At 40.4% G+C, this 25292-nt stretch overlaps 2 protein-coding genes and 1 long non-coding RNA gene across 3 annotated transcripts in view; 1 reads left to right on the top strand and 2 right to left on the bottom strand.

Moving 5' to 3' along the window:
- Positions 1 to 128: 128 nt before the first annotated feature.
- Positions 129 to 14397, bottom strand: ZNF622 (zinc finger protein 622). Its single transcript, XM_023218264.3, has 6 exons — positions 13533 to 14397; positions 11680 to 11940; positions 11311 to 11473; positions 6757 to 6869; positions 1622 to 1765; positions 129 to 394 (listed from the first exon to the last, which is right to left on the bottom strand). The coding sequence occupies exons 1-6, from the start codon at positions 14155 to 14157 to the stop codon at positions 267 to 269; spliced, it is 1434 nt and encodes a 477-aa protein (XP_023074032.2). The 5' UTR covers positions 14158 to 14397; the 3' UTR covers positions 129 to 266.
- The window catches only part of LOC111546789, a 33649-nt gene continuing 22732 nt past the window's right edge, over positions 14376 to 25292 (top strand). Inside the window, exon 1 of the long non-coding RNA XR_002732921.3 lies at positions 14376 to 14443. This is a non-coding gene — a long non-coding RNA (uncharacterized LOC111546789). The remainder of the gene's footprint in view (positions 14444 to 25292) is intronic.
- Positions 21487 to 25292, bottom strand: part of RETREG1 (reticulophagy regulator 1) — a 146469-nt gene continuing 142663 nt past the window's right edge. The window contains exon 9 of the mRNA XM_023218263.2: positions 21487 to 23679. Within this exon, the coding sequence (XP_023074031.2) occupies positions 23186 to 23679 (494 nt within the window). The 3' untranslated portion in view covers positions 21487 to 23185. The remainder of the gene's footprint in view (positions 23680 to 25292) is intronic.

Raw genomic sequence — 25292 nt, forward strand, 5'->3', positions numbered from 1 at the left:
CATTTAAAGCCGAGGCAATGAAGCATCTGTCAGGCGGCAGTGCAAGTCCCAGGGTCCAGTAGACACAGGACTTACCTTGTGAAAACATAACCTTTCAGTACTATTCAAAAATGACATCTGGAAACTCATATGATTCTAACTTTTATTATTAGGTCAGAACCAATGAAGTAGCAGCAAAAGGGTCTCTCCTATGATCTGGCTTTCACTGGTCCTCAGGGCAAGGAGGAAACTTGGGCAGGAGATGATCGCTCAATCCCAGCAGACTCTCAGAACCTCACTTGGACCCGAAAGTGCATCTGCTTGGTGGCATTGTTCTTCATTCCTGTCTTTAGCATCCATTTTGATTTCATCCTTTGGACATACTGCATGTCTCGCTCTCGCATAAGAGCCGCTCCTATGATTGGAAGGCGGTTAAGAAATTAGGCAAAGGTCTGTTATTTGTGATCAGAGAAAATCCAACCTTGGCAGAGAATTCAAAAGGTTAGTTTAGGGTAACTGAGTTCTTGTATTTAAAACAGAGTTGCTAACTTGGGGTCTCTAAGCCATGGGCCTCAAGGGTCTCTGTGGACCCCAGAATTGCATACCAGAACTTTTGTATATATACATTTCTCTGGGATTAGCATATTTAGTTTTCATCATCTGGAAGAGTCTATAAGCCCAAAAGGTGAAACCCCATTAATCAGAAAGGCAGAAGCTATAAATCAAGTCAGACAATACTTCCTGATACGAGTAAGATGAAGTCAAGTCTCTGCCAGATTCAAGCGGCCACACAGCTCACAAGTAGCCACAGTGAGGGAAACCACATATAAACACAGTGGCATTTCAAATGGATTTTAGTTGCCTAGAGCTTCCCAGGCCATCAGAAGGCAGCCCTCCTCTTATCTTCTCCACAGTCCTCTAGTTGGATAGATGCTTTCCCTGAAGATCTAAGGATATAACCAGCTTCATCCAGCAGACACATCAGAATAGATGTAAAGAGTATCATATTGATGAGGTTTCAAAGGTCAACAATTGCAGTGGCATGCTTTACTCTTCTAACTTTTGCTAAATATTCTACGGGAAAATTACAAAAAAGGGGACTGACAGCTAACCTTGACTATGGGCATGCACTATATCACACATGTATGACATTCAACCCACTCAACTCTAAGAGGTAGGTCTTATTACTATCGTCTCTGTTTTATAAATGAGGAAACAGAAGCTTATATTAATTAAACTACTCATGCTTATCATATAAGAACCTCTAAGTACATCACATAAGTCATGTTTGACTCCACAGCTCAAGCTATTAACCACTAGGATACTGTCTGATTCCTCTGCGTAACCTCCAGGAAATTTCAACCTTTGGTGATTACTAAATAATTATTTTTGTAACTATTATCTTCTGAAAAAGTTAATGGTATATAAAATTGCTGTGCCAGGAATATGAAATTTCTAAGTCACAGCACTTTGGGCTTATGCCTGTAACATATCAAGTGGTAATGGAAGTCCCTGGAGCCAAGAGGTTAAGTGTCCCCCAGAGAGGATCCACAAGGACAACATAAATGGGAACAACTTTCCCCAGACCCCTGCTAGAAATACAAGTTCTTAGACTGGTCTGTAGTTGTAAAGATCAATGTACCTGTGCTGCCAGTCCATCCCAGGGCTCTGTACTGCTGAAGTACTCGGCCCACAGCCTTCCGATTTTTGGCAACTGCCACAGCTCTGGACAAGCCAAATCGCTGTTTGTAGTATCTCATCAAGGAGCGATGACCCACTCTGGCACCTGTTTTTCAAAAGAGCAATACTGAAACACTGAGTTGGATAGTTTTTTCAAGGCAGAGCTATAAAGCAAGGGCTTTCCAAATCAGATCTTTTAGTATATCTAGATGGAAAATCGATGTACCAGAAGAAACAGTTGTTCTACCTACTAAAGAAAGATGAAGCAGCATGTAAAATAAAAATGAAAAAGTGAAAGAAAGAAAGCATGCAAGAAAAAGAAAACCAAATAATAGATTTTGAAAAAAGAGAATGGCAAGTCACTGTTAAGTGAAAAACAGCATTGTGTACTTACTTGCATACAATCCCCAAAAATACACATAGAAACCCCTACTACTACAGATAATAGGGCCCTAGGAGATAAGAGATTTTTAGCATTTTATATATATAAATAAATAAAAATTATACATATATATGGGAAGAAGATTAAGCACAGAGAGCAGTTCTGATGTTTGGGTGTCACAGTTAGGATCTAAAATACAAATCAATCCACCTTTCCTTTGCTTAAATTCTCTATTGTAGTGATTCTCCAGTGGGGATTTTACCCAGCAAGGGACATTTGGCACTGATTGAAGACATTTTTGGTGGTTACAGCTAGAGGTTACTACTGGCACCTAGAGGGTAGAAGCCAGGGATGCTATTAAACATCTTTAAATGCACAGGACAGTCCCCATAACAAAAAATTATCTAGTCCAAAATGTCAATAGTGCCAAGGCTGAGTAACCCTGACCTACTGCTTCCTAAATGATGGAAATCACCTGGTGAATTTGAATTTTAAAAGATGATTAAGCTGAATGCTGTCTATAGCTTTTGCTTATTTAGTAGGATCTGGTAAAACTATGTGGGTCAATCATGCTTTCAGAAATGAATTTCTAAATTTAATTTTCAAAGTATGCTCATGTCATTACAACATATGATTGTATATCTCATTATCTCATAGGCCCACTAACTTGTAACAGAGTGAGAAAAAAGAAAACAGACTCTGCATATTTCAAATAAAAAAACTATGGGACAAAGGTATTGGCCACCAGTTGGAAATTCTGTAGCTGGAATAATAAAAACCTGAGGTAAGTAAAGATATCTACTGGAAGAACAATTCAAGGTTCCTATTTAAGAGTGAGGCACATCTGATATATTAATCTAGGGGGTGGCAAACTGCAGCCAGAGAACCAAATCTTGCCAATCACCTGTTTTAGTTTGTTTTACTGCCACACAGCCATGCTCAACTGTGTAGGTATCATCTCTCGCTGCTTTGGTGCTTGCTACAACAGCAGAGGTGGGAAGCTGCTGCAGAGACAGAATGGCACACAAAGCCTTAACGATCACCTCTGGCCCTTTTTAGGGAAAATGTCCCAACCCCTGTGTCATACGTTCAGGGAGATGACCTGAAGGGGGCTGGGTTTAGAGATGACTAATTCCAGGCTCCCTTATAGCAGTGCCTCTCCAAAGGTGGTCCCTAGGCCAGTGTCATCAGCATTACCTGAAAGCTTACTAAAGACACGCTATCCTTTCACAAGAATATTAATTAGGACCAAAGCAATCAAATATCTTCCCAGACAGACATAACCATGCAGATATTAACAACAGCATATACATAAGGCACGATAAAAGCCATTTCTACTGAAAATGAATAAAGGATATTTGGCTAGGTAGAACCCTGTGTACAGTTTCCAGGAAAGGTTCATATTTACTTATGTAAAGCCATTGCTTTCAGAATCTTTTGTGTAAAAAGACCATGAACCACATACTATAAATATTGTGGAAGTCTGTATTTGCTTTTAGGATCCAGACTTTTAATTTGCATAAGAAAATTATTTTGGTTGTTTTAAGTCCCTATACCTGCCAAAACAACTGGAAAATAATTTGTTTGCTACACAGATATGCAAAAGTAGTTACTTTCAGTTGCTTGTTTTGTTATCATACTCAAGAGATGACAAAAAGAACCTTTCGATTCAAAGACATGGTCTTTGGATACCAATGTGGATAAAAACATTTTCCCTGAACCTGAATGTTTTGACAGCGTAACAGTTAACAAAGCTCTTAGACCACAAGAAATCAGTGAGATGTAGTTGACAGATACAACCACAAGCTTAAATGGAGGGTCTACAGGAAATTCCAGCATTGTTTGCTGTGATGTTCTATTTATAACGTTAGGTCTGGACACTCCAGGTTTGCAAGGTGATAATGTTGGTCATTAATACATAAGAATTCAATATATTTATATTCTTAAGCAACATGTGGAAATACATCCTACAGAAGGTTGGCCTTTTAAAGCGTCCTTGAAATGGCTTCATTACTCAATGCCAAGGTTTCCAACAGTTGGTAAGAAGGAACTGAAAACAGCATTCAGAGCTACCCCTGCCCTATGCCAATGACAGCAACTACCTGATATTAGCACCAAGTATGATGGGCTAAGGACAGCTACACTCGAAGGCCCTCATCAAGGAAAAATATTTTCTAGAACACAGTGTGACTGCCCAATAAATAAGGGATTGGTTATGTCTAACCAATCCCTTGGTTAAGTCATGGTGAAGCATGCAACCTGTCCATCTAGCTTTTGACACAGCAGTAACCACTTACGGACTGTCCACTCCTTTTTTTCTTTTTCTGTTTTTTGGAGACAGGGTATTGTTCTATCGCCCAGGCTGGAGTGCAGTAGCGTGATCATGACTCACTGCAGCCTTGACTCTTGACTTTCTGGGCTCAAGTGATCCTCCTGCCTTAGCTGAGACTATAGGCACACACCATCACACCAGGCTAATGTTCATTCCTTCTTAGCAAACAGCCTTACAATTTCTGACACCCAATTGAATGGGCCTTTCATACCAACTTACTCCATAAGAGCTGAAGAGCAACGAAGGAAACCCAAAAAAAACGTTCAAGACCACAACCTTCAAAATAAATGCTCACAGTGCCCTCTAGTGGCTACTTTTTGTCATTGGCTTTGAGATCGCCTGCTTGATTTTATTGAAGTCCAATCTGAGCAACTAGATTTAGTGTCCCAGCAGCAGGGGAGAGACTCTTGTTACCCAGTAAACGGACAGGAGATGAGTTCAGGAAGCCTTCCCAGAGGGTTGAATCTAAATAAGATGAATCTCACAAGAAAAGTAAGTAACAGGCACCACACATGCAAATGCCCAGAGGAAGAAAACTCTATGTGGGTGGGTAGAGGAGTAGCACTACACACCTGAGGCACCAGTAGCGAGAGAAACTCAAAGTTACCCTAAAGGCAGTGGCTCCCAGGGGAGGAACTACAGAGGGTAAAGAAAATCTACTGGTGTTTTAGAAAGAATGTTTTGGTGGTCATGTGGAAACCAGATAAGAGATGACCAGACAGGACGAACGGTGACACAGACAAATGAATACAAAAAAATACTCAAAAGACATTTAGGAGTTACTAAGCCATCTGGATATGGGAGAGGAAGATCTCTCTAAGATCTTTCTAAGGCTAGCCAAAGCCAAAAATGGGCTTGGCTTTGGCAGTCAAAATGAGTATCTTTTTAGATACCTTAAAAAACTCAATCACCCAGGACAAAGCTGAGGATTCTTTATTTTTTATAAGTTTCAAAAATTTAAAGTCTAGATGAAAACTTCCCTGAAACATCCTAGATTTCTTAAATAGATATGCTCATGTTATGCTAAGTTTTGTAATATGTTGCGCTAAAGTAGATGCTAAATGAAGCAAACACTACGGTGATCCTACTACATGGTAGACACTGCCGTACTAGGATTGTCTTATTCAATGTATTTAAGGTCTATGGTTATCTGATTCTACCGTTTAAGAAGCAGAAGCTAAGGAGACAACAAGGTAAACATATAGTTCTGGAAAATAAGTTATTAAACATATTTCTGATGTTCTCTATGGGTACTGTCACCAGAGAAAGACTAGAAAAGGTTCTCTGGGATTTATGTTTTACCATTGTGTACTAGATAGGCCAGGATAATATATTGCATTATAACCTTCTTATCACTGTAGAAAAAGAACTGTCATCTTCAAAATAGGTTCTGCCTGACCTTTCCTCCTATTGCCACACTCTAAAGCTGCTCTTGGCCTTACAAGGTTATCATTCTGAGATACAGATAGCCACCTGTACCTAAGCAGTGACATTCTGTGTGGAAAGCATAAGACAAGGCTGCTTCATTGCAGACCTCTCCACCAGCAGGGTGTGTTGTTCCTGCCTGCACCATTACTGCAAATCTCCCGAAGTAGTATATGGATATTGGAAAAAGGCTTTACTGATTAGGTATGTGATCCTGGTAAGTTACTCAGCCTCTCTAAGCTTCATATGCAAAATGAAGATGCAGGAATCTAACTCAATGTTGGCCTATAAAGACAAATACATCTGCCTGAATGTGCGAACTGCTCAGTAAATACCAGATATTAAGATCTTATTATCATCTCTACCTTTCCATCCCCTTTCATTTCTCAAACATGTCTTCTGTAGCTTCTCCTATTCTTATCAGTTAATCACGATTCTTTCTTCCTACACAATAAACAACCATGTATGCTTCTCACATTCATGGTTATTCTTCATCTTTTCACACCTCATGGTGGATAAATTTCCACCATGAGTCAGATACACTCACACCAAACTACCATTTGGAAGTCTGAGCAACAAAAGGAAACAGGAATCAGTTCAAAGAATAACAGTAAGGTTACAATTAACAAGAGAAACCTAGACAGGACCAAAAAAAAAAATAGATAAAGACAGAATAGGAAAAGTCTACATCTAAAAAAAAAAGAAAAGAAAAGAAATGCCTGATCAAACATTCTGAGTCATAACCCAGAAATGAACAAAAACGCTGATCAAATTTAAACAAAACAGCCAACTTAGAGCTGAGCAGCAACCTTCAGGGTTTACACCGTACGTGAGAACCCAAACATATACTTTAAGCTTTATGGTCTATTTCCCTCAGTATGGAAGGTAATTGATGGAGATATGCTTCTCCTTCAGTCCCACTGGCATTAAGCTATTTATTTTTGACAAATGCACTTACCAGAAGGCAGAATCAATTCCATGGTTTCATCATCATATTCCAAGTTCTTTTCTGAGGGCAACTCCTCAGTCTCACTGGGGTCCTCCCCCTCCTTGTGATCTGGGTAGCTACTCCTGCAACAGAGAAGTTGCACTAATGAATAGACTGATACCTCAAATGGAACTAAAAGACATAAACTTTATTTGCAAATGTGGCAAACTTCCTAAGCTACCTAAAAGGGAGAGGGGAGGAAGCAGCTGTAGGAACTACCAGCCAAAAGGTTTTGGGAGAAAACAACTCATTTGCATTTTGTCTGTAGTAGAAGTAAGCAAATGACCCATAACAGAATTCTATTTGTTTTTTCCTAGAAAAGCTACCTAACAAAGAAGAAAAGAAGGAGAACGTACAGCTGGCCATGCAGCTATACTCAATTTAACCATTATAAAAACAAGTTATAGCACAGTGCTGTCCAACAGAACTCTGTGACGACAGAAAATGTTCTATCAATATGTCTTTGTGTCTGATACAGTCACTGCAGTCACAGGAGCTTTTCAGCACTGAACTTGGAGATGCAGGTAGTCTGACTGAAGAACTGAATGTTTAAATTTTTAACTAAACTTTCCATTGATTTAAATAGCTCTATGGGTATACCTAGTAATTACTATATCGGACAGTGCAGATCCAGAAGAATCTCCATATTCCTAAAATGTTGACAAATGCTATTCATAGACACATATGAAAAATAATAGGAAAAGTGTACATTAACTTATTAACAGTAAACCACACAACCTAATAAGAAAATAGACAAATACTTGATCAGATACCTCACAAAAAGGTATCCAAATGGCCAATGAATACATAAAAAGGCTCTTGATTGCACTAATCATCATCAGGGAGATGCAATTAAAGTCACTACACACCCACTAAAGTTGCTGAAATGAAAAACTCTCCCTCACTGCAAGTGGAAGTATAGAAAACCACTTTGGAAAACAATTTGACAGTATTTTCTAAAATTGAACATATGTATATCCTCTGGCCCAACTCCTACATATACAAACAAAAGATAACCTATAAACATTTGCCAAAGACACACTAGAATGATGTGGCAGCATTGCTTGTAATAGCCCCAAACTAGAAACCACTCAAATGTGTATCAGCCTTAGACTAGATGTTGTGGAGCACTGAACAGAACACTCTGTAACAATAAGAACTCTCTCCAACTATATAAAATAGTATGGATGGGCCTCCCAAACAGAAAGTTGAGCAAAAGAAGTCAGACCCAAGAGTACATTCTTTGTGATTCCATTTACATATAAAGTACAAAAACAGGCAAAATCAATCTATGCAGCTCTAAGTCAGAATAGTAGCTACTCCTGGAGAAAGGAGGGGTAGTTTCTGGAAGGACACACAAGGGAAATGTCAGGGGATTATTAACATGCTGTTTGTTGATCTAGGTACTAGTTATATTTAGAATTTCACTAAACGTGATATCACAAGTACGGTCATCCCTTGGTATCCATGGTGGATTGGTTCCAGGACCTCCCTAGGATACTAAAATTTGCAGATGTTCGAGTCCCTGATATAAAATGGTATAACATTTGCATATAACCTAAATCATTGCATACTTTAAATCATCTCTATATTACTTATAATACCTAAAACATTGCAAATGCTATGTAAATAGTTGTTACACAGTACTGTTTAGGGAATAATAAGAAAAATAAGTCTGTGGATGTTAGTATGGACAAAATCTTTTTTGAACACTATAGTTTGGATGCACAGATGGAGAAGCTATGACTACAGAGGGCCAGTTGTTTACATATATGTACTTTTCTGTAAGTTTATTCTTCACTAAAAAGTTTCAGGTCCAAAAGAAGTAAACAAGTTACCTTGTGAAGGGGAGTGAAATTATAGGTAATTTGCCATTTTTTTAGCTGAGTGAATCCACATAAAATGCTTATTAGAACAGTGCCTGGCAGGTAAGCACTCCATAAACACCAGCTTTGTATGTAAAAGCTTTCTGTTTTCCAAGTTTTCTTTACTAAGCATGATCACCTCCCCCCCCCCCCCCCCCCCCCCCCCCCACAGAGACAGGGTCTCACCATGTCACCGAGGCTGACCTGAAACTCCTGGCTTCTGGTGATCCTCTTACCTCAGCCTCCTGAGCAGCTGGGACTACAGGCTCATGCCACTACACTTGGCTAACTTTTATTTTTTTAAGGAAAACAAATCATTTAATATTCATTTTTAGGAAGAAAGGCTCACATAATTTCTCATTTCTAGGCACCAACAGAATAAAACTGTAAATGGAATGAAAAATACATCATTTGGACTAAGGGAGAATCAGTTCCATCAGTTACATATTTTAATTCAAACTAATGGTTTAAGCAACACCCAGTAAAGAACAACAATAACAACAACAAAAGGCTAGGGCTTGAAGCTTAGAGTCTAGAAGGAGGAGACAATAAACAAATAATATACAATACACACAATGGCAGTAGGGGATATAAGGAAAAACAAAACAGGATCAAAAGGATTGGGTAGGTGTTATTTTACGGAAGGTGGTCAAAAAAGGCCACACTGAGAAGGTGAAATTTATGTCAATGCCTGTAAGAAGTGAGGGACAAGTCAAGTGAATATCTGAGTGAATACTATAAACAAATACAGCAGCAAATGCAAAGGTCCTGAGAAACACACTTGATGCATTAGACAAAGAGTTAGGAATTCAGAGAGCAACTAATACAACACAACAGAACCACAGAGGCTCCAGATCATGCGCAGGGCCTTGCAGGACATTATACTTTGCCTTTTACTCTGAGTAAGATAGGTAGTCTTTGAAAGAATCTGAGCAGAGTTTGACCTCACTTAGTGTTTTAAAAGAATCCCCCTAGTTACAGTTCTGAGAATAGAACGTGGCGGGTAGTAAGAATGTAAGCAGGAGGCTACTGTAGGAAGTCAGGCAAAAGATGATGGTGCCCTGGACCTGGGTAGGAGCAGTAGAAGTAGTGAGAAGCAGTCAGCCTCTGAAGATAGATAGTGCAAAAGTAGTTAAAGCAGGATTTGGTGATAGATTCTAAAGTAAACATGAAAGAAAACAGAAGAATAAAGGACGACTACATGGCATTTGGCTTAAGTAACTAGAAGGACAGAGATGCCATTTACTTACAGGGAGCAGATTAGGATGCATAGCAGGAGTTGATTTTGGACAAGTTAACGATCCATTTTAGACACAAGTAGAAATATGAAGGAGGTAGCTGGATATCTTCAGTCTATAGCTAAGGGGAAGGCTATACTAGAGATATAAATGTGGGGGTCACGGGCCTGCAGAAGATACTGAAATCTGTGAAACTGGGTAGGATCCTCAATATAACCACAGGATGACAGACCGAGTGCTGGGCATTCCAAGCCTACTGCTGATGGCAGCCGCTTGACTCTATCCATGGTATTTGCTTTGACCACTCTGATGACAACATCAGTCAAAAGGTTATAAACATTGGTGTCTAAAAGGAAACTTGAGAGGGATAAATACTGAAAGAGGATGCTTCCCACCACCAGCAGAATTCAGTCTTCTCTACTGCCATAGCCGCTAATCCTCCCCTCTACCTCCTCCCAGTCATGTCCATCAACTGCAAGTCTCCAGCTGCAAAATGAGAAATCAGGAAGAAAATGCAAAAGCAAGACTTAAAAGACTGAGACTTTTCTGAACATTGTATCACTTGGACTATGCATGCCTGGCATGGTAATTATACACATCTGCTTATCTCCTGTACTAGCTCACAGGAATTTTGACAACTAGTTGTTCACAAGTACTTAACATACGTTTGCTAAATGACATACAAATTATTCAAGATTCTAGTTAGGGCCAGGCATGGTATCTCACACATATAATCCCAGGCTAAGGCGGGTAGATCACTTGGGCCCAGGAATTCAAGACCAGCCTGGGTAACATGGCGAAACCCCATCTCTACAAAAAATACAAAAATTAGCAGGGCATAGTGGTGCACACTAGCTGCTGGGGAGGCTGTGGTGGGAGGATCACCTGAGCCTAGGGCAGCTGAGGCTGCAGTAGACCGTGATCGTGCCACTGTCCTACAGCCTGGGTGACAGAAAAAAATCTTTCTCAGAAAAAAAAAAAAAAAGATTCTAGTTAGGGGTGAACCACCAATGGGATAATCTCACCATCAGATGCCTGGTTTGGGCCTGGTTTAGCAACTGTCTCAACTCCTTCAGGAGAAAGCTGGTGATCAAGGACTCTCCAGGAACCCAATATGTGAAACCTAATTTCTGTACCTCTGTTCAAGGAGCAAAACTGAACTCTTGATGATTTAACCAGAACAAAAACAAAAACAAGTCAAACCTCAGTTTGGGTCTAAGGGTCTTCTCCTTACTAGATGTGTTAAATTCTGTGAAACTGAGTTTCTCAACTAAAAGAAAGAACTACCTAATACAGAGGTGTTACAAGTGTTATTAAGGATACGTTGTACAGTGCCAAACACATATCCAGCACTGGCACACATAATATCAATGCAAAGCAAATATAACTTCACTTCACTTCATATTACAAATTATGCTTACCTAAAATCATAGAAGTCCGCAAATTCCAAAGCAGCATCGCCATCTGTGAAGAGCTTACAGTGGCTTTTGTCATTCATATGCGCCTGTACAGCTTCTGTGGAGTAGAAGGACTTCCCTTTCTCATTGCACCACAAGCAAATCTTTCCAACACCAACTTTCTCTCCTAGAAAAATAATTTAAGGAAAAAATATGAAAAAAGCTTTTTGCAACCAATTAAATCTCACTATTTGTCACAACTCAAAAATCACTCACAAAATAAGCAGCAATTATATCAAAGATTGATGAAAAATGCAAAACTAATGTTCCCTTGAGACCAGTCCCCCAATAATGTGGTTATTTCCTCATTAAAAGAAAAACTATTGTACTTACCCAAGTATTTAATCAGTCCCTTAATATCTGAAAGATATTCTATATCAGGAATAAAGAAACTGTGGACTTTGGTCATATGAGCCACATTCTTCATGAGCGAGCTGGAATGATGGGAACAAAATAAGCAGTCCCTAATAGGGATGGCACCAAGGGGTGGGCCTTCCTCAGCCTCTTCCTCCTCTGCATCCTGCTCCACGGCATCGTCCATTGCTTCAGTATCCTCACATTCCAATTCTTCGTCAGAATCAATATCTTCCCAATCTGCAAGCCAGAATTTTGAAATACTAACTTTAAGAAAAGTAATAGCAAGCAAAGATATCACAAAAATTCACATGAGGTGATACAGTCCTATATTTGGAGAAACAGCTGTACCCCCAACTCCCAAGGACAACTCCTCTTTCAAGATCTCAATTTTAGCTATTTGTTTACCAGACTTATCTGAATAGCTGTGAAATTCCTTAGTCTTTCTTTTCCAGGAAATAGGAGTCTTCTGTTTGTTTCTTTCCTATGCCTTACAGCACCTAGCTCAGTGCTGAACGTAGTTACGGAGTCTCCTATTTGGGTGAATATATATATATATTTGTGTGTGTGTGTGTGTGAGAGAGAGACAGAGTCTCGCTCTGTCGCCCGGGCTGGAGTGCAGTGGCTTGATCTCGGCTCACTGCAAGCTCCGCCTCCCGGGTTCACGCCATTCTCCTGCCTCAGCCTCCAGGAGTAGCTGGCACTACAGGCGCCCGCCACCGCGCCCGGCTAATTTTTTGTATTTTTAGTAGACATGGTGTTTCACCATAGCTTGATCTCCCGACCTCGTGATCCGTCTGCCTCGGCCTCCCAAAATGCTGGGATTACAGGCGTGAGCTCTGGCTGCATATTTTTATAAACTGCTAAAACAATGCCTCTATCTACTATTTCACAAAAGTACTATGGGGTGTGTGTATGTGCTGGTGGGGTGCTCTATGAACGGCTATGGTTTGAATGCATGTTTCCCTCCCAAAATTCAAATATTGAAACTTAATCATCAATGAAATGGCATTAAGAGGTGGGGCCTTTAGAAGGTGATTAAGTTAGGCGAGCACTAATCCCGAATGAATGGATTAGTGCCAGGGAACTAGCCCGTTTTTGCCTTCTGCTTCTTCCACATGATACCATGAGAAAACTTCATCTATGGACAGGCCCTCACCAGACAATGACTCTGCCAGCACCTTGATTTTGGACTTCCCAATTTCCAGAACTATGGGAAAATACATTTATGTTATTCATCAATGACCCAGTCTTTGGTACTTCGTTATAGCAGAGCGAACAGACTAAGACATGAACACCTACACCAGCACTGTTAATAGGATGTGGGATGAGGGAAGGAAGGAATACATAACTCATAAAGTCAAAGAGGTGAGGCTGCTGGCTCCAACTCCACATTTCTGGCTGAGTTGATTTTGATCCCCTCATTCTGTTTTACTCAACTAAAGTAAGTGCAAAACCATCATAAGTGGAAACCCCCTGGAATAGCAAATAACACGGCGGCTGGTATGACGATAGCATGTCCTCCTGTGCATATGTTAAAAGTTTCCTCATCCAAAACAGAGAAGGCATCAATTCATCCTCCAAATATGTATTAGGCACTTCTTCTTTTTCCAGACAAGGTTTTAGGCCTTCCAGAATGAACTGAGTAAACTAAACAGCCAAACCTGCTGGCCAGATAAGGCACTTCAGAAAGCGTCTAAACTACCTTCCCTCATCATTTTTACTTAAAAGCTCTCAGACACACATACACACACAGGCATCTGGAATATCAATCTGAAACTTAAGGGGGGCCAAGTTCCTCTTTCCCCTCCCCGCCCAGACAGGGCCATCACCGTCTCCATCCAGGTCCTCTTCCTCCTCCCCACTGTCCTCCTCCTGCTGCTTTGCCAACTTCTTCGCCTGCTGTTCAAACCACTGGAGCCGGGGCGGCTTCTCGCTCGGGTCTCGGTCGTGGGTCCCACGGCCACCAGTCCCCACGGCTACGGCACTCCTGGCCTCCTCTGCAGGCGCTGGGGGCGCCTTCTTGGGAGACATGGACGGCTGGGCCTTGATGGCCTGCTGGATGGCCGCGTTCATGGCATCCTTGTCCACACCGTCCACGCCCAGTCCTTTCTCCAAGTTCTTTTCATTCATCATCTCCACTTTCCGATTCACGGCCTGCACGGCCTTCTTCTCCAGCTCAACGTGCCGCCGGGACTTGAGGTGGTTCTCGTAGGCGTTAAAAGAGGCAAACTTCTTACTGCAAACGGCACAGTAAGTGGCCGAGCCCTTGCTCTCCTCCTCCGCTACGGCCCGCTGCGCCCGCACTCGCTCCTGGAAGCCCTCGGCGGTCACTGGGGCCATGCCGGCCACCTTACGCCGCAGGTTGTAGCGGTGCCAGTCCGTCTTATAGTGGGCCCGCTGCATGTCCGCGTCGCGGAACGCCACCCGGCAAGTTATGCAGGTGTACGTCGCCATTGCCAGGCGAGAAATAAGAGCCGACCAGGCCAAACCCCTGGTGATCAGCGCCCTGGCCCCACACGACCCTCAGACCTTAACCCGCCTCAGCGGCCTGGAAGAGCCACTCCACACGCCGACTTCCTGATTGTCACTGAGGAAGCTTCCGGCACACGTCGGAAGTTATTCACAACTGGACAGGAAACCCGCCTCCCAGGCTGTGGCCACGCCCCCGCCGCCGTGAGATCCCGGAAGCCTAGGGAACGCAGTGACTGAACCGGACCTGGGTCGCCTCAGTCAGCCCGAGGTGGGTGTTGCTTGAGGGAGGTCGCGCCCTCCTAGTTACCTTCCCTGGCGGTTGTGCCGCTCAGTGTGACGCGGTCAAGTAGACGACTACGCGAGAATGGGGGAGTGGGGCGCCCGAGGCTGCTCCCCGGCCCTGGGAAGCCCCCGATTAATGAATGGTCGGGTCAGCGGCGCGAGGGTCGGGGTTTCTCTGAGGACCGCGCGCTGCACCCGCGGAGCCGGGTGAATGGATGTCGCGAAGGCCAGGGCTGCCCCTTAACCTCGGGGCCGACCTCGAAGCCCTCGCCGGCGGCTGGACCGCTTCCCCGGGAAACCGGAGAGGCCGGGCCGGAGGCTCGGCCTTTCCGAGGCGGCCCTTCGGGCGGAGGACACCGGCGAAACTTGAGTGTCCAGAGTGCCCGAGAGGAGCTCCCTGTAGACGCACAGTCCGAGCCACGTAGGTAATTCTAATAGTAGCCACATTTTTAAAGAGTGAAGAGAAATCGGTGAAACTGCTTTTCATGATGTGTTTAATGTAGCCCATCCTGTCATTTCACCATGTAATCAGTCTAAAAGAATTAACGAGATCTTTTACGCTCTGTGGTTAGTTCTAAGTCTTGGAAATCCAGTGTGTGTTTTAGAGTTAACAGCCCATCTCAATTTGGACTAGCCCCGTGTCAGGTGCCCGGTTGGCTGTGTAGCCTCATGTGTATCGGACAGCAAAGGTCTGTAGAAAAGAACTTCAGGCCAGGCACGGTGGCTCAGGTCTGTAATCCCAGCTACTTGGGAGGCCTAGGCAGGCAGATCATCTGAGGTCAGGGGTTCAAGACCAGCCTGGCCAACATGGCGAAACCCAGCCTCAGCTAAAAAAAAAATAGAAAAATTAGTCCCGGCGCAGTGGCGCAGACCTGTAATCCCAGCTACAGGGGAGGTTGAGGCAGGAGAATCTCTTGAGCCCGGGGAGGGGGGCGGAGGTTGTGGTGAGCCGAGATCGCGCCACTGCACTGCAGCCTGGGCGACAGAGCAAGATTCCATCTTAAAATAAAAAAAAAAATGAACTTCAAATGCTTGGGGAAGTCATAGATTTCATCCACACAGCCTGGTTGAACCCTTGTCAGCCTTGTTGCAGAATCGAATGTTGCATGCTCAGAATCCAAGCTACTAATAGAAAATCAAAAGAAGATGGCGCTTTAAAAAACCTTCCAGTGGCTTTCCTTGACTCAATCAAATTCAAACACCTTACTTTTTATTCTGCGAGGCTCTGCCCCCCGCCCCATGTCCTGCCACACCCCCTTCTCTACCCTGCTCACCCTACTTGAGTCGCAGTGACACATTTGATGTTCTTCTAACAATCACTTTAGTTGGTACTAAGTCAGAAATCCATTACTCTTCCGCTTGGAACATCATTTTGCTGGCTTGCTCCCTTATTTTTTCGATCTCTGCCCAAATGCCTTTGTAAGAGAGGCTTATCCAAATCCACTTACCAAAAATAGTGCCTACCTTCCATAACTTTTCTCTAGCACTGTATTAGTTATCTACTACTCTGTATTAAATTACCCCCAAATTTAGCATCAAGCTTTATTTCAGTTTCTGTATGTCAGGCATTTGAATAACTTAGCTGGGTGGTTCTAAGATCTGCTAAGAGGTTGCAGTGAACATGCTGTCCAGGGCTAAAGTCATCTGAAAGTCTGACTGTATTTGACTGTGGCTGGAGAAGCTCCCTTAAAGATGGTTCATTTACATAGCTGATAGCAAGAGGTTTTGGTTCCTTGACAAGTAGGCTTCTCCATAGGGCTGCTTGAGTGCAACGGAGAGCCACATGAAATTCATGAATTTCTGTCATAACCTAGCCTTGGAAGTCACACATAGCCGTTTCCACAATGTGTTGTTACTTATGCAGGTCAGCCCTATTTAATGTGAGAAGGGTTTAACATAAGGGCATGAATACCAGGAAGTGGGAAGTAGGGGGTAGGGTGGTTTTAGGTGATCACTGGGAGATCAGCTGCCACTAGCATTTGTTGTTTGTCACTGATTTCCCAGGCTTAGCACTGGAAGTCCTGCGTCCCGGGAAACCCCTCAATCCTGGGCAAACCAGGATGTCTAGTCACACTGCATGTCAGTCATCTGCGTCTAGATAGAACATAAGCTCCATGACAGCAAGCACTCCTTTGTTGTATACTTTAATGCTAGAATTGTCCCAGCAGATCAACTGTTCAGTATTTGTTAAACGAATCTTTTGCAGTGCAAAAGTTAAGTCAGATGGTGACTTTTATTTCTGAAAACTTATTTTGAGATTATCAGTATCTTTTAAAATAGCTGAGCCGTCTGGATACTCACTTTGAGAAATGTAGCTAGTATTAGTTAACTGGAATAAGCAGACTATATTTTCAAACTTCCCTAAAAGGTAAAGCAGAAGATGGCTGTAAAAGAAAAGAACTTCTGGTTTTACTTTTGCCTAGTATCATTGTTCTATGACTCTTCCAGCATCTGTGTTCTTCAGGTCATTATTTCCTCCCTGCTTCCTCTAATCTATTTTCATGATTCTCCTATTTCAGCATAATTGAACTCTCCAGTTTTACTTTTCTTCTTTAAAGAGGTGTTGTCTCCTCCGCCATACTAATTTGCCAATGTACTGTTCTTCTGCAGTCTCCAAGATAACCTTACTCTTTCCCCATAGCCCCCTCTACAGTAAATACAGGTAATCAGTAATTTTCCTGTAGCATTTTTTTCATATGCCACTTTTTCTGTTCAATAACAGTTGTCTGATGCCCATAAGATAAAGTTTAAATTCCTTTTGTATCTTTCCTTTCATGGCTTTCGTATCTCCCATAGTCTCTCCCACATGCTACGTAGTTTTTGTAATATTCTACTGGTTCTAAATTAAAGCATTCCTACCCTCAGGAAGTTTTTTTTATGACTTCTTAGGGATGATAAAAAAATATTTATAGTTAACTAGCTGGATATAGTACAATGAAATATAAAGAAAGGGGTAATGAGTATTTAGGCTAGAGAAATCTCATGCCATTAGAGAGATCAGAAAAGTTTTCATTAAGGAGTAGACATTTCAGATGGGTCCTAAAGGAGAAGACAGAGGACTTTGCAAGTGGAAAAGGAGGTGGAACAGGTAAAAGAAATACTGTGGAGGGAGGAAAATCAAGGACATATTTAAGAAGAGTGTGTCTAGGTTGGATGAAGCTTAGGATACCAACAAGAGAAAATGAGACTAGAGAGAGCCACGATATCATTGGCAAAAGACTTGGATTCTTGTGTTTACTGTTCATGCTTCATTTGTTGGAGAGTCACAAAATGTTTCAGCTTATATGGCATCAGGAATAGAAGTGGGCCTTGAGTGGATCCAGCAGCAGTATCTGGAACTAATTGGAGAAAAAAAAAAAGAGTAGGTCTACAACCAATACCTCCTTGGTAAATGCAAGGGACTGTTGAGTAAAATCTCTGCAGCACATCCTCAGCACTCTTAATGTGTCTAACCTCTGTTGACAGTACTGCTATCCAAAAAAAAAAAAAAAAAACCAAATTGATCACTCTGAAGAATTTAAATTAAGATCACTGATATAGTTTGGATGTTGTCCCCACTCATATCTCATGTCAAAATGTAATCCCAGTGTTGGAAGCAGGGCCTGGTGGGAGTGATTGGATCATGGGTGTTTCTCTTGAATGGTTCAGCACCATCCCCTTGGTGCTGTTCCTGCGACAGTGAGTTCTCTCAAGGTGTGGTTGTTTATAAAAGTGTGTATCACCTCCCCCTTGCTCTCTCTTGCTCCTGATTTTGTCATGTGAACTGCCTGCTCCCGCTTTGCCTTCTGCCTTGAGTAAAAGCTCCCTGAGGTCTTTCCAGAAGCAGAGGCCACCATGCTTCCTGTACAGCCTGCAGAACCCTGAACCAATTAAATCTCATATAAATTACCCAGTCTCAGGTATTTCTTTATAGCAATGTGAGAATGGACTAATACAACCACCTATGACAAAGAAAATTAATGTGAAAGTGTTGAAAATTAGAATTCCTTCTGTATATCATGACATAGCCCTTAAAATAGTTCACATAATTCTCAAACTACTAGAGTTATGGTGCACACCGTAACAGTGACAGTACCCACAGTAACATGGTTCTTGTTTCAGTCTTGGAAGACTTTGGGATAATTTAAAATAAAAGCTAATAAAGTTGCCTTCAAGTCAATTTGTATGCCGGTCACAATATTCTCTTGTGACAAGTTTAGTGCTATTCACATTCCTATATTGCAGTGGCACCTTGGTTTTTAAAAGGCAGGCTACAAAGGGGATTGAGTTGGTTGAGGGTAGCCTTTGGTGGGGGTAACAAATATTGAAATAAAAAACTAACGTACACTTATCACATAGTTTGCAGTTTCTGTGAATTCTGTGTTCATGAAAACGTTAAGTCCTGTGAGAGATTTTCAGTCCCCAATTGTTTTGGGTGTCTACATATGCAAAGACTTCTCTTAATAAGGAATTGAAATTTACAGCAAAGTCTGTTTATCACAGCATTTAAAACAGTATAAATCAACTGGTTTCTGCTGTCTTTGAAAAAAAATCTAAAATAAAATCAGTATTTAATACTTAGTGAAATTGTTAAACTGCCTAAAATTATGATCATTGTTAATGTATCAAAAAATAAAACCAATATACAAGTATGATACGTTAGAAAGAGAATAGGCTTTGGGGTCAGGCTGACTTTTTCCTTGACTAGCTATGTGACCTTAGACAATTTATTTACCCTGTTCTTTGGCAAAATGTTCTTAATACCACTTAACTGTAGAGTCATGAGCATTAAACAGGATCCTGTTTTCTATGTCTTAGACCAAGAGTTTGCATACTTTTCCCGTAAAGGGCCAGAGAGTAAATATGCTTTGTAAGCCTGGGTTCTCTGTCACAACTAATCAGCTTCATTGTTATAGCATAAAAGCAGCCGTAGACAATACATAAACAAATCAGCATAGCTGTGTTCTAAATAAACATTATTCACAGATGCTGAAAATTGATTTTCACTTATTCTCATGTCACAAAATAGTCTTCTGATTTTTTTTCAACTACTTCAAGATGTAAAAAACGGTTCTTAGCTTGCAGCCCCTACAAAAACAGGTGGCAGGCCAGATTTGGCCCATGGGCCATAGTCTGCCAACCCCAGCCTTAAGACATTTAATCCTTGCAACACTGTATGAGGTAAATGGTACTACATATTTATTTTGTAGATGAGGTAAATAGGTATGGAGTTATTAGGTGACTTTCTCAGAGTCCCATAGCTAGTAGGTGTTATAACCATAAAAATTACTATTATAGAACCTTATACTTGGTCCACAGAATCAGCTGAAATAGTAGACATTTTTGCAACACTCCCATCCATTAATTCCATAAGGATTTCTTGCACTATGAGGCTGATACAGTGCTGGACCCGTTAAAAGAAACTTACGATTCTTGTAAGCTGTTGCTTGTTGATTGCCTTTGTTTTAATGTCTAAAAGAATGGCTTAGTTGAAACACAGGCAGGAAAAAAATCAGTATCTTGGTTTTATGCAGCCTTTCCACACACCCCTCCCCGCAATGTGCTTCAGATACTTTTTCTCACCCATTCTCTAAACATCCCTGCGTGGTAAGGTAAGAATTAACTTCCCTATTTAATGCTTGGGAAACAGGATGGGGCTTGGGGACGTCATATGACTTTGACACTGTGTCTTAGGGCCATAATATTAACATCAGAACCAGAACTCATGTTTTCAACATCTTTCTTAGTATAAATGCTACAGTGGAAATGAATGAATAATACACAAAAATATAGTTCTGAGGCTTTCTAATTTCATCATGATACAAATGATCTAAGACAACAGTAGTTCAGTAAAGGTTTTCAGAATAATTTCCTATCTTGCAATGAACACAGCTGGAGCAGTGTAAAGAAGTATACCCATCTAGACTATAAACAGTTCATATAAATGTTAAAATCACGTTTTTCTTAAATGTGTATTTGCTTCTTGACTAAAATTAGTGGCATGCTGGCATTTGCCACTTTTTTAAATGGAAGAAAGTTACATTTATTTCAGATATAAGGGTGAGATGCCTAAATATGTTGAATGTATTTGCCAATTACAAAACCTTATAAAAGTCTTCCTAATATTTTATTAAACTGGGAAGCAGGCAGTTTTAAAAAAAATCCCTTTTGTAGCTATGTATGGTAAGAAAAAAAGATATTTAAGGTATTTCACAATGAGAATATTCAAGCATGGCTTGATCTTCCAAAGTGAGCTTCAACTTCTTGAGCACTACTTTATTGCTTCAGATTAAAATACATGCTCAATGTATGCTATTGCCATTGTGTGATTTTGCTCAGTACCTTCTATAGGAAGTGAGCAAAACTTTTCTACAGCTTTCAAATTTAACAAAATATATCCATGGTTCACATTTTAAATACTTCAGTCCACTTAGATTTTACAAACCACTCATTATCAGTTCTTTCAGATGTTGGGGAAATAATGCTATTTATATTCTCATGATAAAGGACATGTAGTCCTCTACTACACTGGATCAATCCTAGATGAAGTGTATCTGCTACTTCATCTTTTAAAACCAGAAACAATGACCCCCCCCACCACCAAAACAAAAACCTTCAACATCCTTGTTTGTTTGAATTAATAGTTGCGAGAAAGTACCATTACTGTATTGTGTAAATGTGTAGTCACAGAGTCATGTACAAACAACATTAAAATTCATATATAGTTAAAATGCTGCTGTCCCTAGAGAGCTGGCATGTCTCCTCGATAGTGGTGATAGCACATTTTTTCTACTCTACCAACTTCTTCCCCACACCCCTTTTAATTTGTAGTTATTAACATTTTATTCTGGATTTATTGTTCATACCATCACAGAGTATCAGCCCTTGAGTTAATCTTCCTGTAAGGTTATCTAGTGACTTATATTCTTTAATTACTTGGATTATTTAACTTTTTTTCTCCTCAGTGAAGAAATGGAAATGACCTTTAAACTTTTCTACTTTGTAACCAAGAATATTATTTTAAAGAAAGAAGCATACACATAAAAAGAATACTGGTAACAACTATTTTATAAATATGTAACTGTATTTTTCTTCCTGTCCAGAAACTGTTATTGAATAAAATTCAGGTATATTCCTCCAAAACCCACACAGTTCAGAGATTTTCAAACACCAGGTTTCCATTTGTATTAAAATGGGCAAGATAATGAAGGCACAGGCTCACTTTGTATCAATAAAGGACATCAAACACAGTCATGAGGCACTAATGACATAAGCAATCACAAAAATGTTCAAAGTCTTCAGTAACTCTTCTCCCTTTAACATTTGGCAAAATTCAGTCTAGATATTTGAATACCTCAGAAAGAAAAAATAAATAAGAGTTGCTACATTAAAATGTCAGATTACTTATAATTAGTCTTTAGAAATATAAGGGATAAAATGAAAGGAAGAGAACACAGATGTCCTATATTCTTGGATTATCCTTCCCTTCTGAGGGTCTCAGATGTCTCTGTGCATCTGCCAAAATGCCAGCTGTACCTGAAGATTTAAGAGATTTTTGGTAGTTGCTGGCATGGTCCCTCGACACTGAAAGTTTATATCACAAAAACAAAATTAGCTTGGTGTGAGCTCTTTAGTCCTTTGTTAAAAACCATAAATCAAATTTGGTTATTTAAAAGTGATCTTAAAACATTTAAAGGAAAATATATATAGTCTATCTTCCCAGTAAGAAACAGATTTCATATTTATACTTAAATGGCAAATAAATATATTTTAAAGCCAAGCAAGTTCCTCTCCTCTATACAGACTAAGAAAACAGAGTTATTATGTCTTTATTGCTGATGATCACATCACTCATATCAAGAACTAGTTTCACAATTTTAGGAGACTTTTTTCATGACATAATATAAAAGATACGGGTCTAACTTAAGTCTGAGCAGGCAGAATAGAGCTGTGCTCCCAACATCCCTGTCACAAACATATGACAAATGAACAACAAAACAACTGAATCTGTTTATGTCACAACCATTGTCTATGTGATACACAACTGCTTGCTTTCTGTGGGTTAATGCCACACCCACTGCAAGACTAGAGATGGCAGTCAGTGGAGCATGCTGCTTTACAAGTAAGCCTAAGTCTACAACTGCAGAAATAACATGGAAATGTTTCAGTCTATCCAGAGTACTTAAATATACTTTTAAATTTTTTCCTAAGAAATTAATTTTGATAGTATTTCCCAAGTCCTTCAACTAAGATACCTTGATAATTTCGGTCTTTTTTACATCAAAATCTATCAGTTTAAAAAAAAAATTTTCCAGGTATCAGGAATAAGGAAGCTGATAACGGCATGTATTCACAATTAATTGTTAATATTTTTCAATGAGTTACAATAAACTGTTTTGCATGCTTGAAAAACTGTAAAGAAAAAGAATATTTATAGGAGGATTTTAATAATTTGGTTTTTGTTTCTTTTTGCTTTAAAAACCCCTAATATTTATCTCTGACAACACAGTGGTGTGTATAAAGTTCATTTCCATGCTTATTACACAAAAATAACGATCAGAAATATCAATCTATCAGTGTCAGCTGATAATATATCCAATTAATTCACTGCAGGAGGGAAAATAAAACAAATCTAAAGTAATCATTAAAGCTTACAGTTCAATTTTTTTTCTTTTCCTTTTTTTTTTTTTTTTTCTTGTTTGACATTTTTTTGGTGTTTTTTGTGCTCTGTTGCAAGCTGATTCCTAGATTAATGGCCTCCAAGTAGATTTGAAAGGAAACCTGAAGACTTCTTATTTTGCTGTGCTTCTGCTTCCTGGTCTTGTGTAAGTCCCAATTCACTCTCAATTTGATCCAGCTCTGACTGGTCAAGTAGTTCAAAGTCATCACCTTCTTCAGTGTCTGTGTCCTCTTCTGGGATGGGGGCAGCCTGAGAAAGTGCTTGCTGCACCCCCTCTAACTGGTCTTTGATAGCTGCAGTCACTGCAGCTGTGATGACATCCCCAGCCAGGTTGCTCATCAAGTGAAAGGTTTGGTCACTGTTCAGAGGAAGGGTGAGACCAGCTGCTGATTGCGTCTGTTTGCTTGGTCTGTGACCACTGTCCAACTGTTCCTTCTTTCTCTTGAGCTCAGTGGGCAAACCAAGGCTTAATTCATCTTCATCATTTGTTCCCATGCCATTTTCTAGAGATGGGAAATCTGAAAGATCTCTAGAGAAAACTTCCTCACTAGGTCGGTCAAGATCTGTGAAATGGATGACAGAAGTTCAGACTTAAGCACCATGACAAATTTCAAATAAAAGTGCTGTCTAAAGATATCTGACTTTAATCTGAACCCTCTGGCAACCTTGGCGTTCATCTAGCCTCCTGAGTCAACTTGAATCAGTTTAACCACATACTGAACTCCTAATCCTGCAACACTCTCTCCCCACAGGGACACAAACACTACCCATCCCTTTATATTTGGCTTTACTCTTAAGCACAAAACGGTGTATTTACTGACTTAACATTCACACTTGTTTGACATCAGCTTGAGGTTTTGACTAACGTTTAAGCATTTACTATAAAAATTCCCCATCCTGCTCCTAGGGTGGGAATTACCTTAAGCCAATGAGTATACATGTACATGAAATTAAAAATACTATAATAGGAAGTTTCCTTGGGTTTTGGTTAATATTATTCAGCCTCAGCATTTTCATACACGGAGATCTATTTCAGCGTCTGTAATCTGTGTTTGTTTTAAGCAATGGAAAGAAGATACTGCTCCTTCTATTCCATATAACCCAAGAGTTTATAGAAAGATTTGGCTCTCTATAACTATAGCTGAAACTGACCAGATGAAGATTTAGGACATTTGAAAGCAATGTCACAGTAGAAGGCTGATAGATTTTATTGTTTTTACCTTTCATATAAAATTCTTTTAATGTAACAGTTAACTCCCTGCAACCAGGAGTTGAAATCTTCAATTAATGAAAAGCCTTTCATGTGGCTTGGATTATTATTGTCTCTTTTGTTGAATAAATCTGAGATGGGATCCTTAAGAACAAGGTACTTGTTATTCTTGTTCTTTAAAATATGACCTCAAATTGTAGGTACTGAAAGCTTGTAGAGCTTGAATGACCTTCAGCGAGGCTCTTGTTCTAATTTAAAGGTGAGAAAATTGAGATCCACAAAGATTATTTCACCTGTTCCAGGTCATAAAGTTAGGTAGTGACAAAGGCAAGACTCTGCTTGGGTTTTCCACCTTCCAAACCCATCTTCTTTCAAACACTGCACAGGTTCCCTCCCTCCTCCCTTTAAAAACAGAAAATGTCTTTTTGGAACATAAGTATAAAATAGTTCATTCATTCTCCTCCTTTATAATCTGCTCATATGTTCAGTATATGGTCAAAACAAGGTAATCCAGTGAGACTAACAAAAGTTAAGTTACTGTACAAGCATTGACTCTCAATTGAAGTTATGGATATAATTTGCATTATAAAGAATACTGTGTTGTCTTGTTTTTAATTGTACTTTACAAAGAATATACTGGATAAAGAAAATGTGGTACACATACACCATGGAATAGTATGCAGCCACAAAAAGGAATGAGATCATGTCCTTTGCAAGGACATGGATGGAGCTAGAAGCCATTATCCTCAGCAAACTAACACAGGAACAGAAAACCAAACACTGCCTGTTGTCACTTATAAGTGGGAGCTGAATAATGAGAACACATAGACACAGTGGTGGGGAACAGCACACACTGGGGCCTGTCATAGGATCAGGGGTGGGAGGAGGGAGAGCATCACAAAATAGCTAATCGATGCTGGGCTTAATACCTAGGTGATGGGATGCAAACCACCATGGCACATGTTG

The sequence above is a fragment of the Piliocolobus tephrosceles genome, chromosome 4, assembly GCF_002776525.5.
Source record: "Piliocolobus tephrosceles isolate RC106 chromosome 4, ASM277652v3, whole genome shotgun sequence".
Classification (NCBI taxonomy): Eukaryota; Metazoa; Chordata; class Mammalia; order Primates; family Cercopithecidae; genus Piliocolobus; species Piliocolobus tephrosceles.

Excerpts from the sequence above, each read along its gene's own strand:
- ZNF622 (XM_023218264.3), bottom strand. The coding sequence starts at position 14,157 with ATGGCGACGTACACCTGCATAACTTGCCGGGTGGCGTTCCGCGACGCG. Across the intron at positions 11,474-11,679 it reads GGGACTGATTAAATACTTGG|GAGAGAAAGTTGGTGTTGGA; the intron begins GTAAGTACAATA and ends TTATTTTTCTAG. Across the intron at positions 6,870-11,310 it reads GCGGACTTCTATGATTTTAG|GAGTAGCTACCCAGATCACA; the intron begins GTAAGCATAATT and ends TCTCTGTTGCAG.